This window comes from Peromyscus leucopus, chromosome 6 (genome assembly GCF_004664715.2).
Source record: "Peromyscus leucopus breed LL Stock chromosome 6, UCI_PerLeu_2.1, whole genome shotgun sequence".
Lineage (NCBI taxonomy): Eukaryota > Metazoa > Chordata > Mammalia > Rodentia > Cricetidae > Peromyscus > Peromyscus leucopus.
The window spans coordinates 132,404,523-132,423,329 of record NC_051068.1 but is presented as its reverse complement, the minus strand read 5'-3'; the positions used below and the strand labels follow the sequence as shown (position 1 = coordinate 132,423,329).

General features: G+C 45.6%; 1 protein-coding gene across 1 annotated transcript in view; it reads left to right on the top strand.

Annotated features, from left to right (window-relative positions):
* LOC114700456 (UDP-N-acetylglucosamine transferase subunit ALG14 homolog) overlaps positions 1–18,807 on the top strand; it is a 77,835-nt gene that overhangs the window by 13,401 nt on the left and 45,627 nt on the right. Inside the window, exon 2 of the mRNA XM_028880081.2 lies at positions 17,169–17,300. Coding sequence (XP_028735914.2) covers positions 17,169–17,300 — 132 coding nt within the window. The remainder of the gene's footprint in view (positions 1–17,168; positions 17,301–18,807) is intronic.

The window sequence follows — 18,807 nt, the reverse complement described above, 5'->3', positions numbered from 1 at the left end:
CCCCCGTATCCCTTCAAGCCCTTCATAGTCAACGTTGGTGCAGGTGAGAAGCCCAAAGCTACATCCCTAGTGCAGGCTTACTCTTGAACAAGAAAAGAACCTCCCAGAAACTCGAAGACACACCACCAGTTTGAATTCCTTAGCATTAACTAAGTTATGTGGGAATATTCTCTTTGGTTTATAGTTTATTTTTGTGTAGAATTTTTATGATGCCAGGCACAGAGGGTCACACCTATAATCCCATCACTTGAGAACTGAGGCAGGTAAATTGCTGTGAGTATAACGCAAGCCTGGTCTATATAAGGAGTTCAAGCCAACCTGGACTGTAGAGTGAGATTCTGACTCAAAAAAAAAAAAAAAATCAAGATGAAGAAGCTAAATAAATTAAATTTTAAATAATAAAATTCAGTGAATTTTTAAATGTTTTTGCCAGTTTGTAGAAAAGTATCATTATCAACCTATTTATGATAAACATGCAGCATATTTTGAGTTTTAAAATTTAAAAATATAACTTTATTAAGTAAATGATAGAGGAAACTTTCTCTATATTCCTTTTATTTAGATTGTAAGAAATAATTCTTTTCCCCGTTTTTTATTTGTGTGTCTGGGTGTGTGAGCATGTGTGTGTGCCGTAGGAGGTCAGTGCTGGGGTCTGAGCTCTGGCTCTGAAGAGCAGTGAGCTAGCTTAGCCGACGAGTCACCTCGCCCGACTCCAGGTAGTTTTAATAGTAGTGAATTTTAGATGCCTAGTCCACTGTGTTTATAACACGAAAGTAAAGCGAAATGAGTCTTCTCAGTTTATTATATGGCTGTACTAGTAAACTTCTGAGTCACTTCATTACCTTTGTGAAAAACCTTTCCCTTGACTAACAGCAGCCTGGACTAGAGAACTGAGAAGCAGTGGGCTAAGACACCCCTCCACCCCCCACCCCACCCCACCACCGCCCAGAGAGGAATATTTTCTTGTGAAATCAGGGGCGTGAGAAAATGTCCCACCAGGCATCGGTGGTGCACGCCTTTAATCCCAGTGCTCAGCAGGCAGAGGCAGGCAGATCTCTATGAGTTCGAGGCCAGCCTGGTGTGCAGGGCAAGTTCCAGGATAGCTAGGGCTACACACAGAGAGGAACCAAACAGAAACAGTGTCCCCAAACTTCTAAAGAACAAGTAGTCTCCACTGGGATTAGTTCTGAAGTAAAGAGTAACTGAAGAGGTGCCATCTACCACTGTGGGTAGTAACCTCTCTAGAGAAACGGTTCCTGGAGCTAACAGTGATCCGCACTGGAGCCGGTTTCAGCTGGGCTGCTCACACCCCCACACCGCCCCAGCCAAGCCTGGAGGGCAAGGAGGCCCTGGGTGTCGCTGTGGGCTACAGTTCATCCTTTCCTTTGCTTCTGAATGGAGCCTTTGCTTTCCTGAGTGCCTCCCTTGACAACCAGCGCTACTCCTGCTAACTTCTTGAGATCCTGATCATATGACTAAAGGGAAAGGCACTGTGGCCCTGAACAAACTACTTTTTAAAGTGCGTTTATAATTATAGAATGAAAAGTTCACACATACAACAGCAAAGTTCTCGAAAACAGATTTGAAAGGTTAAAAAGTGGAGCCAACCTTCATTACTTTGAGTTTTCCCGCTGGTCTGTCATTAGCCTTCCAGTGTTTTCCCAGGAAAGGATGATTGTTTGTTCATTCATTTTGGAAACCTTGAGTTCTGATTCTAGACAAAATACTACTGTGAAGATCGAAGCGATTCTTCATCGATCGACTAGATCCTAGAATCAACCCTGACAGTCTTTCTTTCCTCTCTTCTGTCCTACGCATATTTTATTCCTTTTTGTTTCTTTCTTAATCTGAACCGTTTAGACAGTAGAGATTAAAAGGAAACCTGGGCCTTGCTCATCACTGTCGCAGCCCAGTCTCTAGAGGTAGCTGTGGTGCTGGCTGGCGTGGGTCCTACAGTGCTGATCTCCGCCTGTACATGCGTGCATACGACCAAGGGTTAATCCATGTACATGGAATCATAGAGACCATGTGGAGGGCTTTGGGGAGTGGTTAGGGGGTAATTTATAAATCAGAAACTCTGTATTATGTTGTTTAGGGGGCTTTCCCCCCCCTTAACTCTACACCTTGCTGGTTTTCCATGTTGGTACACATCTGTCCACTTTGTGCTCTGTACCGATTGCCTGGTAAACTGTAGTATTGATCTCTCTCTCTCTCTCTCTCTCTCTCTCTCTCTCTCTCTCTCTCTCTCTCTCTCTCTCTCTCTTTCTCTCTCTCTCTCTCTTCTTTTGAGGCAGGGTTTCTCTGTGTAACCCTGGCTGTCCTGGAACTCACTCTGTAGACCAGGCTGGCCTTGAACTCACCGAGCCCCGCCTTCCTCTGCCTCCTGAGTGTCTTTAATCCTGGCTGGGATTAAAGGCTTGTGCCACGACTGTCCAACTGTAGTAACCATTTTAATTGATACAGATTCTGCAAGCATTCTTATGACTGACCAGATTTTCTGTGCTGATTATGGTTGTTGCTGTGATTAGAAGAAAGCTAAGCTGAACAGTGTGTTGACAAGAAAAGGCCTGTCGACCCTTCCCTGACGTCGCCTTCTGGCAGATTGTTGAAACACCATAGGGATTATGAAAGAGTACACAGATGTGGAGCAGAGACCAATGTAATGGAAATCCCAAACTCTTGTTCTGTTCTCAGTGAAAACCACGTCTCTGTTCACAGTTTTAGATAATCTACTTAAGCCAAGACACAAAGGAAACTCTGAGGCGCAAATCTCACACATGCTGCACTTACTTTGGGCTCTCGTCACTTTGCGTCACGTTCATGGCCGTGGCTGTCCATATTTAGCTTCCTAAAGCACTTCATTGCCCCAGTCATTCATTATCCTAATGTTTCCAGTGGTTTCCTTAATATAAAAAGGTATAATTGAAACCAAAAGCCAATGTCCGTCAGAGGTACTGTTTAAAAGCGAGAGCTGGATAAAAGTATCTGCCATTAGTCATACCTCTTTGTTTTTACCTTTCACCTAGAATGAAATAATAAGTACTGAGAGGACAAATAAAACCTTGTGTTATATAAATAGCTGTATCTAGCAGCAGCAGCAACAACAACAAGCTAAAAAGCTTATCAAGTGTTCGGGTTTTAAAAGATTTTAGGGGCAAACTGGACACTGGAAGAACTGAAGCTGTTTCACATGGGGCTTAACTCCGAGAAAATAACAGTGAAAAGAGACACGGTATTAGATCCCAGAAAGGGGTGTTTAATAAAGAGGAAATGATACAGGCACAATAGTGAAATCTTACCAAGATATATTAAATATGATATTAATAAATATAGAGGTATATTCTTGGTGTTTAAAACTGATATTTTTAGCTAGCCTCTTCCCAATTAAATATTATAGCAGGCAAAATTCTTGTGCTTTTTTTTGTGTGTGTTTCTTTTGAGACAAGGTCTCTTTATTATGTTGCTCTGACTGTCCTAGAACTCCTATGTAGACCAGGCTGACCTTGAACTCATGGAGATCCACCTGCCTCTGCCTCCTGATTGTGAGTGCTGTGATTAAAGGCATCTGCCACCTCACCTGGCAAAACTCTGGTTTTTCAGAATACTTTGTACGACTGTAAATATTTGCCCCTCTTGACAGGCATTGATATGGTTAGTTCAGGTCCATTGGTTAACAGAGTCAAGGCTAGACCGCTCCCGCTATCTCAGGACCACCTCAACTGCAGTGGAGAAGACAGTCACCCTAGGCACAGTGGTTAGGATAACGAAAGCTCACCAGAAAGTGAACAGTGCATGATGCTGTGGAAGTCACACTGGGATGGGCAGAAAAACAAAATCAGTTGCTCATTGGGCCTTGAACAAGATGAGGACACAGAGGAGAGGCGTGTTTCAGACACAGGCACATCACAAAAGCACATCACAGGGTGTCAGATTCCTACATGTTGGCCCAGTGTCAGAGTGCGGGTCCCAGGAACAGAATGAGTGGAGGAACCTGGAGGGGAGATGGGGACGGGGTGGGGGCAGATGACGCCACAAGAACTTCTTCTGTCACCCCGAGGAAGATGGGAAGTCCCGAGAAAGATGGGAAGTCCTGGGAAGATTCTGCTCAGATGTGTGATGCCCGAGTTACAGACTCTCACTGCTGTACCACATGGCACAGACAAAGCCTTGCAGCTTCCCTCCCAGTCAGAGCTGCACTGACTCGCTCAAGTCAAGGTATGAGAGGGGGAAGCAGTTGGACTCCGTATGATTTGTTTTAGGTAATTTTTTATATGTCTGAATGTTTTACCTGAGTGTATATATGTGCACCACATGCATTCCTGGTGCCCATGGAGCTCAGAAGCAGGCACCGGATCCCCTGGAGCTGGAGTTGGCAGTGTTTGTGAACCACCATGTAGGTGCTGGGCCGTGGACATAGGTCCTCTGCAAGAGATCTCTAGCACCTGTGTAATTTTTCTGGAAGTTGAGTTAGGAGAATTTCCTGGCAGATTTGGTTGGAATTTGAGAAGAAGAAAGTCAAGCATGACTTGGGAATTATTGATTTGGGCCACTGTAATAACACTGTCATTGGCCTGGAGAGATAGCTCAGCAGTTAAGAGAACTTGCTGCCATTTCGAGGACCCAGGTCAGTTCCCATCACCCACATGGTGGCTCACAACTATCTGTTACTCCTAATTCCAGAGGATAGTACCCCTACTTCTGACCCCTGTGGAATGGACACTAGACATGACCATAGCTCACATACAGAGATGCAGGCAAAACACTGATACACATAAAACAAAATAAATCTTTAAAAAAAAAAAACCATATATGCTTCTCTCTCTCTCTCTCTCTCTCTCTCTCTCTCTCTCTCCTCTCTCTCTCTGTGTGTGTGTGTGTGTGTGTATGTGTGTCTGTGTGTCTGTGTGTATGTGTGTATGTGTGTGTGTGTGGGAGGTACATGCATGTGTGTGGTGGGGGTGATTACGTGCATGTGCTGTTTGTGGTGGTGGTGGTGTGTGGTGTGTAAGCATACTGTTGCATTGCCGCCACACTCTGGGAAGTCTGTGAGAGCAGCATTCCTATCTCCAAGTCTCATTATAATAGTGTCTCATATCACCCAGTCTTAGCCCGCAGCCTCCACCATGGCTGCAGACTGGGGACGCCATGGGCTTGAGATGGGTTTTGCGGGTGCTGCTTGCATTCAGGCAAAGCTTTCCCAACCCTACACGTTTGCTTGCCCTCTCCTTACTCTCCTGGCCTCCGCTTACCTCTTTAATCCCTTTCTCGTCCATCAACCCTTTCGTTCCTTCTGTGTTCCTCCCCATAAGGTCCCACAGGCTTGGAAAATGTTCCTGGAAGTCCCTCCTGTGGGTTGGTGAAGAATTTCCCTTGTACCTTTCCTCTGCAGACAGGCCAGCTGTGCTTGATGTCATTCCCTCATCCTGCCACCAGGTGGCAGCATACCACAGAACATTGAGCTATTGACCCTGTGCTACGAGGAGACTTTCAGAATGGCTGAGATGATTAGTGTGTAATCTGGGCATGGTTAGACAGGAGAGTCTTCTCCACTTCTTCTTTGGTGAACATCATGCATCTCTGGTAGATGTTATTGTCTTTTCTTCTTTTTTACATTGTCCTTTCTTGAGTTAGAAAACACTTTACATAGCTCTGGAATCACATTTCCACCTGCAGAAGTTGTCTTATGGACTGTCTTCAGGGACCGGGAGCACACATAGTTCAGTGGTAGCATTGCTTACGAGGATGCACAAGGGTTTGCATTTGGTCCCTAGCATTACGGAAAAACGACTCTTTCAACCCAGACACATTGCTGCAGTACTGTTACATTTATTTCTTCTTATTTCAGATGTTCTTCTTTGAGGTAGTAGAACAGTTCACTTGAAGCTTTACCTCCCCCCCCAATAAAATATTTCTTGTGTGTGTTGGTGGTGTGTGCACGCATGGGAGGGGGCCGTGTGCAAACGTGTGCGTGAGCCGACACGAGGGCCGGTGTCCGACTATCATTCTCTGCCTTATCTTCTGAGTCAGTTTTCTCCCTGAACCTGGAGTTCATTTTTTTCCAGCTAGGCTAGCAGCCAGCAAGCTCCAGCAATCCTACTGCCTCCGTCTACCCCCCATACCACTGAGGTACAGGTACACGTGTGATCACAGCCGGTAGTCACACGGGTATACAAAAAGCACTCTTTGTTGTTGTTGTTTTTTTTGTTTGTTTGTTTTTTTCAAGACAGAGTTTCTCTGTGTATCAGCCCTGGCTGTCCTGGAACTCACCTTGTAGCCCAGGCTGGCCTTGAACTCACAGAGATCCATCTGCCTCTGCCTCCCTACTGCTGTGTGTGTAAAGGCGTGTGCCACCACCGCCCGGCTTTCTTGGGGGTGGGAGGTGTTAACAAACACTCTTAACCACCTCTCTAATCCTAAAGTATTTCTTGAAAACTATGAAGTGGCTGCTAATTGAGCAGGTTTGTATGCAAAATTATGGCTGAATTTTGTGAGAAATATAAGGGAAGCACATGCCTCTGCCTCAAGACGCTCTCAGTGCAGTTGGAGAGAAAAGCATAGTAGTAGAAGCCGTGAGAGTCGGCTGTCGATGGGGTTGGGGTTGGCTGTCAGTGAAGTGCCCGCTGTGTGAGGGTGAGGACTAAGTCCGAATCCCCAGCACCCACATGAAAGGCGGTCAGTACAGCATGCACCTGTAACCCTGGGCTGAGTGTGCAGATGGGGGGCTCCTGGGAACTCACTGGTCAGCCAGCCTCGTCAAATTGATGAGCTACAGGTTCAGTGAGAGACCTGTCTTGCTGAATAAGGTGAAGAGTACTTGAGGAAGACACCCATGTTGTCCTCTGATTACACACACACACACACACACACACACACACACACACACACGCTATTAAGAGCACCACTGAGCAGTGTTGGTGAACAAGAGACAATGTACATCAGTTGTCTCTGAAGCCCGTGCTGCTCACAGTCGGGGTGAGGCCCGGACACTATTTTAGCAGGAAGAGGACCAGAGCCTTAACTCCTGAGCTGTGATGGCGTTAGCCTTCCTGCTACATGGCAGATTGAGGGCAGGATGAAATGCTACCTTGAAACCGGGGGTTCAGGAGAACGAATACCTTCCCTGTCCCCCTCCTTCTTACCACCCAGGCCCCCTTTCTGCAGCAGTCCCCAGAATGCCCCATTTATATCCTCCAGGCAAGGAATTAAAGATCAGTTTTGAAGAGCCTGTTTGCCCCACAGAACAAAGCCACAAGCTCTGACACACGGGTCCTGTTTGTCTTTCACCCTCCAGCGCCCAGAGCAGCCCAGACAGTGGCCACCACCACCTCATTCATCAACACGGGCCAGGCTTCCACTGCCTCAGCTATGGACACTGGGCCACAGAAGTCCTTGTTATGGGAGAATGTTCTGTGTATTACAGGACGCCGCTCGCCAGCAGCCCTGGCCTTTCCACCAGATGCCGGTGAACGACACCTCCCAGCCCACGCACCCACCAGCCGTGACAGCCCTGAATGTCTCCAGTCCATGTCCAGTGGTCTGGGGAGGGCCTTTCCTCCGTCTACTCAAAAATCACTGGCTTGAGCTGATATCCACTGACTGCCAGGCATAAGAACCCAAACCGCAATCAGCAAAGGGGTTTTGAGAAAAGGAGGGATTGGGGAAGAAAACAGTTATTGTCGGAGAAACAAGAAAACAGTTATTGTCATGTCCCTGAGACTAAGATCTAATTTTTCAAAAACTCAGAAATACTCTGATTGAAATTTTTATTGCAAGGGTGAAAACTAAGTCTACGAAGCACTGGACAGTCATACGGACGATTCTGCTATAAACTGTAAGAAAATTGAAAAGCAGGGAGCAAGCACTCGGTCACCAAATAGAATATTGGAGGATATGCCAGGAAAGGCAAGGACACGGGAGAAAATTCCAAACGGAGGGATGGCCTAGGAAAGGTTCCCAGACCTGGAAGGACATGACCTTCAAAGTGAAAGGACAATAACCGGTCCAGTGGGACTGTGGCCACAACAGGGTAAGTCATCTAAGGATTCAGAACTAATGACGAAGGAAGATTCCAGAAAGACGAAACAAGACCCAACAGGAAGGGAGTCAGTACAGATCCGTGTGTGTGTGTGTGTGTGTGCGCGCGCGCACATGCGTGTGTTTGGAAGCACAGGAGTGTGGGTATTATATTAATGATGACATTCTTTGTTGGCTTCTTATCTTTGCATTGTTTGGTTTGGAGGTTTGATCTCCTCTAAAACGGACTTGGCAAGCGTCCACATCCAGCACCCCATTCCACAAGGTGGGGTGCTGCCTTCACAGATGACTGGGGCTGCCCGTCTTCTTGAGACTTTGACTTTAAGGCATCTACTGTCAACAGTATCCAAGCAGTTCTGGAAAAATAAGGTTGTAAATAGAAATATAAATGTAATTGTGGGGTTTCACTTCAGGTGTAAACTTTCGTTACCGCTGGTGGTTTAGTGCAGTTCTGTTGTTGTGTTATTGTTGTTGTGTTGTTGTTCTTGTGTTCTTCTTTTCTTCCCCTCCTCCTTCTTCTACTGGTTTTGGTTTTTTCAAGACAGGGTTTCTCTGTGTAGCCCTGGCTGTGCTGGATCTCACTTTGTAGATCCGGCTGGCCTCGAACTTACAGGGATTCCTCTACCTCTGCCTCTCGACTGTTGGGATTAAAGGCGCGTGCCACCACTGCCGGGCTTTGCGCTTCTCATTCTAATGAACATTAACCACATCCAGTCTACCTAAAAGCAAACTACCTCAACCCAGAAAAAGTCAAAAGCCTCAACTCAGAGTAAAGAAAGAGGAAATGAGCAAAATATCCGAGTAAGAACACGTGTATTTACTACCAAATACTTTTTACCACACCACCCGGGCCCACAATTTCTATCAGTATGTGGCTTACTGGGGGATTCCCTGTCTCCTTCCTTTGAACATGTGGACGCTCTTTCCATAGCTATTAGGCCCAGGAACTACTTGTGAATCCTGGTAGTCACAGGCACACGAGGGACTGCATAATTCCCATATCTGCAGGTAGCAAGGCTGGGTGGTTATCCACTTCAGGGTCAGGCAGGACAGACCGGGGAACTGCATAGGTCGTCGGGGATGCAGCGCAGAGTGCGTGTGTTCACACGTCCTGCCTGGTCAGTGCTCACTCCATAGTAGCCGGCTGTGTGGCTGAGGGAGAAGAGCCGCTGGCTCCGACTGGGTCCCGATGATAAGTTCTGTCTGCTTGGGCAGAACTGCCTCCCCCCACCCCACCCCACCCCCACCCCGTATTTGTAATACTTCTTTTTTTTTTTAATTTTATAATTAATTTAATTTTACATATCAGCCACAGATTCCCCTGTCCTTCCTCCTCCCACCCCCCAGCCTTCCCCCCCCCAATCCATCCCCCATTCCACTTCCTCCAAGGCAAGGTCTCCCCTGGGGAGTCAGCCCAGCATGATAGATTAAGTCCAGGCAGGTCCAGTCCCCTCCTCCCTACACCAAGGCTGTGCAGAGTGTCTCAGCATAGCCCTAGGTTCCAAAAAGCCAGCTCATGCACCAAGGACAGGTCCTGGTCCCACTGTTTGGGGGCTTCCTAAATGGTTCAAGCTAATCAACTGTCTCACTTATCCAGAGGGCCTGGTCCCAGAACTGCCTCTCCAGGCCTGTCTTCTTCCGTGAGGAGGCCTAGCTAAGATCAGGGATCTTGGCCTTCATCACCAGTTTTATGTACCCACCTGCTGGGTCAACCCATTGTCCTTGTTCCAAAGACAGAACCTCATCCTGCCCCATTTCCACCTAAAAAGTGTATGTTTTTTTATATACTTTTTTATAGTGTGTGTATGTAGATGTGTGGATGCATGTGGATGTGCATGTGTGTGGAGGTCAGAGGACAACTTGCAGGAAATAGTTCTCCTTCCCTCTGTGGGTCCTGGGGATTGAGCTCAGGTCGTCAGGCTTGACACACAGTGCCTTTACCTTCTCAGCCATCTCGGCAGCCCCAAAACATGTATTTTCTAACAGCGATAGAGTTTGTATTTGGAGAATTTCACTGGTTCACAAGAGTCCGCTCAAAACCAGACTACAGCTGGCCCTCATGGCAAGGACCTTTAATCTTAGCTCCTTGGAAAGCTGTCTGTACCATAGACCAAGTTCAAGGCCAGCCTGAGCTGCTGTGAGATTCTGTCTCCAAAGAAGTAAAAGAGGGCTGGGGAGATCACTTGATGGACAAGGCTTCTTGCTCTGCAGGCATTAGGACCTGGGCTCGAATCCCCAGCACGTATATGAGCTGAGCATGCTTCTGCATGCTTGTAACTCCAGGGGGGGAGAGGGGAGGAGGCAGGTGGTTCTGAAAGCTTGCTGGCCAGCCAGACTCGCCAAAACTGTGAGCATCTGGTCTGGTGAGAGACTATGTTAAGGCAATAAAGCGGAGAGTGATAGGTGAAGGCGCGGTCCTGCTCTGGCTTCAGAGTGTGCGTGTACACACACACACACACACACACACACACACACACCACACACACAGACAGACACACACACACACACACACACACACACACACACACACGTAGCAGGAATCTTAAAAGTTCTTATTAATAAAATCAAACCCGAGGCCAGTTATTGGGGTCCATGCTGGTAGATCAGAGAGACAGAACAAGCCATAGCTAACCTCACCTGGCCAACTTCTCAGCTGATCTTGTTTCCTCAGACTGGAAGCTTCTGTGTCCTCATCCAGAATGAATCTCAGCTGAATTACTGCTCAAAAGCCTGAATGCTTAACCAGCCACATGCTTAACCAGCCAAATGCCTCTAGTTTCTGGTCCTTAAGCCTTATATACCTTTCTGCTTTCTACCATCACTCCTAGGATTAAAGGCTTGCTTCCTGGATTAAAGGCCTAGCTGTTTCCATTGTGGCCTTGAACTCAGAGATCCCACATGGATTTCTGCCTCTGGAATGCTAGGATTAAAGGCGTGTGCTATCACTGCCTAACTAGTGGCTTTTCTGTTCTCTGACCCCAGATAAGTTTATTAAGGTACACAATATTTTGGGGAACACAATACCACCACACACACACACACACACACACACACACCACACACACACACACATACACACACACACAGAGAGAAGGTCAGAAAGGTGCTGAGGATGAAACTCTATGGTGTGGTCCTTGCCTGGCATGTGTGACGTTTTCCATAGTACTACGATATAAGTTCACAAGTAGACCTCGGTGAGTACGGGTATCCCCTCAACTTGTCCCTGCCTACACTCTCCTTGGGGTAGGGAGAAGTGTAGCCCCTTGGCTCCCCGGGGGCCAAGCCCCTCCTCCCCATTGTTTACCCTCCCATTCCTCCGTCTTAACTGACAGCAGCATTGCCCTGATAAGGTGGGCTGTCTCCCAGCATCCCTCCTCTGGTCCTGCCACATCTGTTTTTCCTCCTGCTTGTCAGAGTGGTATTTCTTGAATGCAGATCTGATCCCAAATCCCTTCTAACAGCGGCCCGCATCTCATTCCTTTAGATTCAAGTACGTGCTCTCCAGCCTGACTTTACGGGCTTCACCTCTCTAACCCCGTGTCTCCGGCCTTCTATCTTGTTCCTTCTGGGTCAAAATAGAGCTCCCCAAATAGTTCAAAATAGTCCCGTCACAGACCTCTGATGAGAACGTGCCGCCCACTCTGCCTCAGACCCTTCCTGCTCCTCTTACACTTCATAGATTTTGTATCTGTAGTGATTCAGATCGTGTATCTCCTGCAGGAAACCTGAGTTAGGAAATGTCGTTAATTGTTTCTTACTTGATGACTAACATGAAAATTATGTCACATACTGTACCTGTCTTTTGGTTTGCAATTATCTCCATGAATTTCCCTCCGGGACTCTAGTGAGTTCCCTCTCAGTGTCTTATCTACCCTCAATTCTTGTCACCTGGTAAGTGCTTGTTAGGTATTTAATGAATGACGTGTGAATAAATCTACACTCATAATAAGTACAGTTCTGAAGTTCAGGGTCATAAACAGTTGCTTATGTAACAGAGAATAAAAGGAATTTGTCAACTTACAAAACAGAAAAAAAAAAAAAAAAACCCTGTGATCTTGCCCCTGGCAAGACCCAGTGCAGCTGCCCAGGGATGTCATTGATGATAGTGAAGCCTCTTGGCCCTGACTTCTGCACTTGCACTGGGCTGATGCTGCCTTAAGCTCTATTGTTAAGGGAGCGAACGCCGGCTCCGTAGTCTATACTGGTTGTCTGAGGAAACAGTAGGTCTCTTACAGCTTATGGACAGAGAGAGGAAACCTCTGCTTCCCAGAAGCCATGGCAAACATCTGCCTCATGGTCTCCTCCTGGGTTGTGTTCCTATCTATTTTAGCCAGTCATAGAAGCCAGGAGTGGCCACTTTTTTGTGTGTGGAAAACTATGGTCATTTTGATTTTGAGATGGTTGGTGAAACCATCCAACATACATTGGAAGTAATACCCCACGATGCTTAAGCCATTCCAAGCCTATTTGGGGGTTTTGATTGGGGATAAATGAGATGGGATGAGTATCACCAAAACCAGCTGGAAGAGTGACTTATCCAAAGGAAGACTGGATATTGTCAAAGGGAGCCCAGAAGACAGCTGTTCATAGAAGGCTTTAGAGACTTTGGGTCATAATCCACTAATTATTTCTGGAAAAAAAAATACTGTTTCCCCTAGACAGGAAGGGGCTTCTGAAGGGAAGGAGGAGCCCTCGCCTCACTTGTCTCTAACAAGTCAGGCTGGATAAAGTGGGTGTGGTTTCGCCTGTTATCCCAGTGCTTGGGATGTACAGGCAGAAGAATCGCCTCAAGTTCAAGGCTCGCCTGGTCTGCACAGCAAGTGCCAGGCCAGCCCGGACTGCATCTGTCAACACATAGCCAGCACACCTGAGAACTGAGGTCATGCAGGCCAGCTGAAGACCCCCAGTGAGAGCCGTGCACTCTCGTTTCACGCCCACCAGCTGGGGTTGCTAGACTGGTGGCAGCAGGCTCACACCACCACAGCTCTGTGGTTCATGTCACTCCGTGACACGTCACCAGTTCCCGTGGATAAACGTCTACCCAGCATTTAAAGGACAAGCGTTTGAAAACTGTTCTGTGGTAAATTGTGGTTATCTTACTTTTAAAATGGCATCACAGGAGGGGTGTGTGTGTGTGTGTGTGTGTGTGTGTGTGTGTGTGTACATTTATATATAGAAATAGAGAGATGACATTTTTAAATATTATGAAGAATGCTGAAAGCATGCTTAGTTGAAAAAAAATGGCCATTTTAGTGTTCATCTTGTTCCCAAGATTTTGCAATAGTGTGGCATCCATTAAATAATAAGTGTGTTACACGTTTCAGTGTGTGGTAACAAGAAGAAGTGACTTCATAGCCACTTGGTCCGCTCTGTTGTGGTTTATGATGCCATCTGGATTCTTCGTGGAATGATTTTCCATCTAAATCACTGTAAACTTCTATTTAGTTTTCACAAATCTGAAGGCAGATCTGTTTGTGGTTTTTAGCAGTGATGTAATTCTGGAACATACTGTGACTGCTAAGAGCTGTCGTATACCACCAGTATTTAACTCAGTGTCTCACATCATTTCAGACAAAACTAGAAGCCTGGAAAAAACAATCCGCTTCTCCACTTGAAGATTTTATACTTCAGTGTTTCCTGTCTGCCTTACCACTCACATTTGATTATGCCAGTTGAGATGAGTGGGGAGGGGCTCTGGAGAGTTCTGCCCCTCAGTTAGGAAGCTCGGATACAATGTTTCACTAACGTATGCTTTTTTACCCCCATGTGGTAGAGAAAGAGAACCAATCTCACTTCTTGACTGACAGTGTAAAAGTGAGTGGGTTATATTTCAAAGTACATCCATATTTGGGATGCACACAGTGAACTGCACAGAAGAAATGAGGCAGCTAAGCCTTCCTTTCTCAGCTCTGAAGATGTCAAGGTCCCGTGTTCTTACTCTGCATTCCTCCTCAAAGTGGAAGCGGTCTGAGGGTGGGGCGTGCCACTGATGACAGTGGTTGATGGACGGGTAAACTCAGCCTGTGCTGCAGACCCAACACAGAGGACAGAGACAGGAGACAGTTCTCAAAGAGCCAGAGAGAAAGCGAGATTTGTGGGCGCGTGTCAGTGTATTAAATACAAAGTGAGTTGAAAAACCAAGAAGCCAGTGATGGTAGCACACACCTTTAATCCCAGTACTTGAGAGGCAGAGGCAAAGGGAATCCCTGAGTTTGAGGCCAGCCTGGTCTACACTGTGAGTTCCAGGACAGCCAGAGCTACACGAGAAATCCTTCTCAAGAAGCCAAAAAAAGAAAGAAAAACAAAGAAAAGGAAACTGATCGGGACAGGTCCTTGCTGTACATTGGAACAGTAGGAGGCAGGTATGAAGGTGGTATAGTTTCTAAGGTGTTAGGAGGGTGTTATTAAAGTCTCCTCAGCAAGGCACAGAGATCTGAGAAACACCCATCAAAAGGACTACTCCACAGATGTCAAACATGCAGAAAGCCTGGGTCCAGGTCCTCTGCACTTTCACCATGAAAAATGTAGATTCCTCTAATGTGAACCGAGGACTTGGGATTGGTTGGTCTCTTCAGCCCTAAGACATGAAGAGCCAGAGTCATCCGCCTCACCATCTTGAGCATAAACCACAGACTGAACATCTGGCAACTATAATGATAGTTTTTCTGTATGAGTGGGAGAACGCTGTCCTCTGGATACAATGTGGCCATTGTCCTCTTGAACTCCAGCATTGTAATTATCCACAGGCGACCTGCTCAGGATTGGCTCTGTTATCATCAGGTCCTGGAAGGGAGGAAAGGGCCCTCAAAGCAGCATACACTGAGTGTGAGGCTCCCTGTTCCCTAAGGACATGGAGGAAGGTTGGGAGGTGTTTTCTTCAGTGATATGTTGCCCACACTGTAGCTAGCCTGTCACCTGGGCTACTGTAAGTAGCACAGTTAAACTCATTAGTTCATCAAATTAAACTGGGGTGCAGTAGTTTCTTCAGTATGTCATTGGCACTCTATATGGGGTGGAAGACGTGTGCTCATGTCTCCCCAGGAAAAGTTCATGCAATGATATGGCAAATGTTTGCTGTAGGTGGAGTTTTCCTGTGTCGGCCATTCACTTCCAAATAACCACTCAGAGGCTTAATATTAATTATAAATGTTTGGCCAATAGCTCAGGCTTGTTACTAGCTAACTCTTACATTTTAAACTAACCCATATTTCTTACCTATGTTTTGCCACATGGCTCGGTACTTTTTCTCAGTATGGCTGTCCATCTTGCTTCTCTCTGCATCTGTTGGTGACTCCCCTGACTCTGCCCTTCTTCTTCCCATCATTCTCAATTTGGCTCTCCCACCTAACTTTATCCTGTTCAGCTATTGGCCAGGTCAGCTTGTTTATTAAACTAATCACAGTGACATATATTTACAGAGTATAAAGGAATATTCCACAGTTTGCCAAGTGCTTAAAATACAGGCGATACCAGACTAGATCCTAGTATCACAGCAGTAGAAGAGCGAAAACCCTCTCAAGTTGCATTCTGGCGAGAGAGGCAGAAAATCAGATACATAAATCAACAAGGTAAGCTGGGGTGCTAATAATTTGTATGAACACAGTAAAGCAGAACATTGGCAGAGGGGGTTCTGTCTGTCCTCTGAACAGCGATGTTCAGTTGAGAACTAACCCGAAGGACAGAGCTGTGAGACTGCCTGGGGACGGGGCTGGCAGGGTGAGATGGAGCAGAAGAGGTCTTCAGGAAGGAGTTTGATACACTGAGAGGACAGACTGTGGCCCATTGAGCTAGCAAGGAGGAATTAGAAGTAGACTGGTACCAGGTTATATGGGAGCTTGGGAGCAACTCCAAGGAGCTTGGACTTCATCTCAGGTGCAGGAAAGCCTGTGGGCGGTTTTAAGCAGGAAAATGGAAAGATCTGCTTTACGTTATCAGAAGATGAGTCTTGGTGATTCCATAGAGAATAAATTATAGCAAGATAAAAGGAGGAAGGAGGCCAGTTAAAAGGCAGTAAGTAGTAGGAGCCAAGATGGCGATGACTAGAGCCGTGGAGTAGCCGAGACATTGGGAGTCACCGAGTGGCTGTGAGATACAGACTGAAGTTTCTGGAAATACACACAGGGCTCCCCTTCCCTCCATGCGTCCCTGCCAATCGCTACATAACTCTTCGTTTCTATGCAGGAAACTCGTGATAGGTCCTACTGTTCATGCTTTTTATTTCTGCCCAGAGAAGGGATTTGGGCTCTGTATTATTACTTGACTTATTATTCATTTTTCAATTAATAATTCATACAAGTGAGTCAAGCGCACAAGTTTACTTCTTCGTTACTTGGATACTGCTTCCCGCGCATGGATTCTGCCTTGCAAGAATGAGGGCATTATTTAAGAACTGTGTGCACTGCTGGGCTCCACATCACTGACCTGTACAATGCAGTACATTCGCAATTTAATACTGCGGCTGCGCCCCACAGGCCAAAGACAGCTTAAGACGTTAAAGTTTGCTTATGATTTAGAGGGGTGTGTGCATATGTACGCTTGTGCATGTTGGGGTCAGAGGGCAACTTTGCAGAGTCTTTTCTTTCCTTCCACTTTATATGGGTTCTGGGAATGAACGTAGATCAAGGCTTGCACTAGCCACCATCCACTGTCCAAAAGTTGTATCAATGTATTCACACAGGGAGTATGTATCCAGTTCTCTACACCCTCAACAACACTAAACGTCTGTAATTACTGTTCAACTAGTAACTAAAAAATTACTTTTTGCTTTGCTTCGTTGTTAACTACCTCTTCATGTTTGCTGGCTTTATATTTCTTCTGTCTGTCTTCTTTGACTATCTTGATATGAGATTGCTTCATCTATTATTTATTGGATCTCTTTGATATATCTGCATGTTACACTCTGCTTGTACTATATTTTATGGAAAATCTCTCCCAACATATTGCCAAAACTGACTTGGCTTTTTAAGTTGCATTTAGGAACCTCTTTGTCAGAATCCAGTGGTGTAGGGTTGGACGAAGCATGAAATAAGCTTTGCACCTCTTACTTTTAAAGCAATTAAGATGAAAATTAAAATGAGTAAGGATACGGATGCTAACTCTGGTAGTTTAATTATGTCTCTGTTGTTTCCTTCTAGTGTCCCCAATACCACCTTCACCGAATTCCGAGAAGCCGGGAGGTTCGGCAGTCCTGGCTCTCCTCCGTGTTCACCACCTTGAACTCCATGTGGTTTTCCTTTCCGCTGGTTCACCGAATAAAGCCAGATTTGGTAGGTAAGCCTGTCCCTCGGGACAGAGAAAGTAACTCTTCCATCGCTTGTCCACTGATAATAAGATCTGTTGTTTATCGGTGAGCCAGGGCTTTTTAGAGATAACACAAAATGTATAGTTTATGTGCACTTTGCTGAAAGAGGTGGGAAGTTTGCCTTCCTCGCTACAGTTTGAACTGAGAGTTTGTCCTGTCCTTCCTTTTATGATGACAAATGCCAACAGTGTCTTTAACTGACACTTGTGGCTGGCTGCTCACTGTGGTGCCTAACCAGCACCATGTGCGAGTCAGCCACCAAATAGTTGATTCTCTTTCAATACTCTTTTTGGTATTTGTTAAGACTTTTACCAAATATGGTATGTGGCGGTCAGAATTTCATATGTATTCAAGTTTTCCTAGGAAAGGAGTACAGGAAATAGAAAGCTGAAAGTTGAATACATTCCTGTATCACTGCCTTCTCTGTCTGTGAAAGTCCTGCATGCTCTTACAGTCTTCGTGGTAAAGTTGGAGGGTTAATTGCAGATGTGCAGCAGAAGATAGTGCAGATCAGTGGATGTGTATCCACAGTGCTTTGCATGGCTCTGAAATTATGCTCATTCCTGTAGACGGCGGAAGCCATTAACTGCTATAGCCTGATTCCCGGATATACAAATCCTGGCGAGTCTATATTATTCTCTTGAATAATTGAGCCAAAGCATGTTTGCTAGTGATTTAGAAAGTTCTTCATCAGCTAGATTGTAGTTTAAACCCTTATTTTGGAGGACAGTTTAAAACCCTTTATTTTTTTTACATGAGTAGTTCTCTATGAGTTTTTTAAAATAGCATTTACATACCATAAAATGTACAGCTCTTAAGTGTATAGTTTGACCACGTCCCTAATAAGACATAGAAACTCTCCATGATCTCAGAGTGTTTTCTCTGGCCTCTTCCAGTCAACCCGAGCCCCCAAGACATCACTGTTTTCTGATTTATACCACCCTAGATTAGTTTTATGTGCATTTATTTTTTTTAAAGTTAATTTTTATTTTATATGTATGGGTGTTTTGCCTGCATGTATGTTTGTGTATCATGTGCATGCCTGGAGCCCACGGAGGCCAGAAGATTCATCGGATTCCCAGAGACTGAAGTTATGAAGGGTTGCTAGCTTCCATGTGGGTGCTGGGAATTGAACCCAGATCCTCTGGAAGAGCAGCCAGGACCCTTAACCACTGACCGATCTTCCCAATTCCCTTAAATTTTTGTCAAAATAAGTTGAACTCACAGTCTACAACTACGTTGTTTAGCATGTAGTAGTCAAATATCTTTCTTAAAAAATTATTGTTGGCCTCAAATACTTAATTTATTTTTAAACTTAAGAGACAAGTGAAAGGGGAGAAAGGTCATTTTATTTTATTTATTTTATTTTGAGGCGTGTTAAGTATTCTTTATTTGATATTGTACATAAACCACACTACAGTGCTTTCTAGTGAGTTAAAAGCAGCCTCATTAGATAACAGAGAATTCTGATT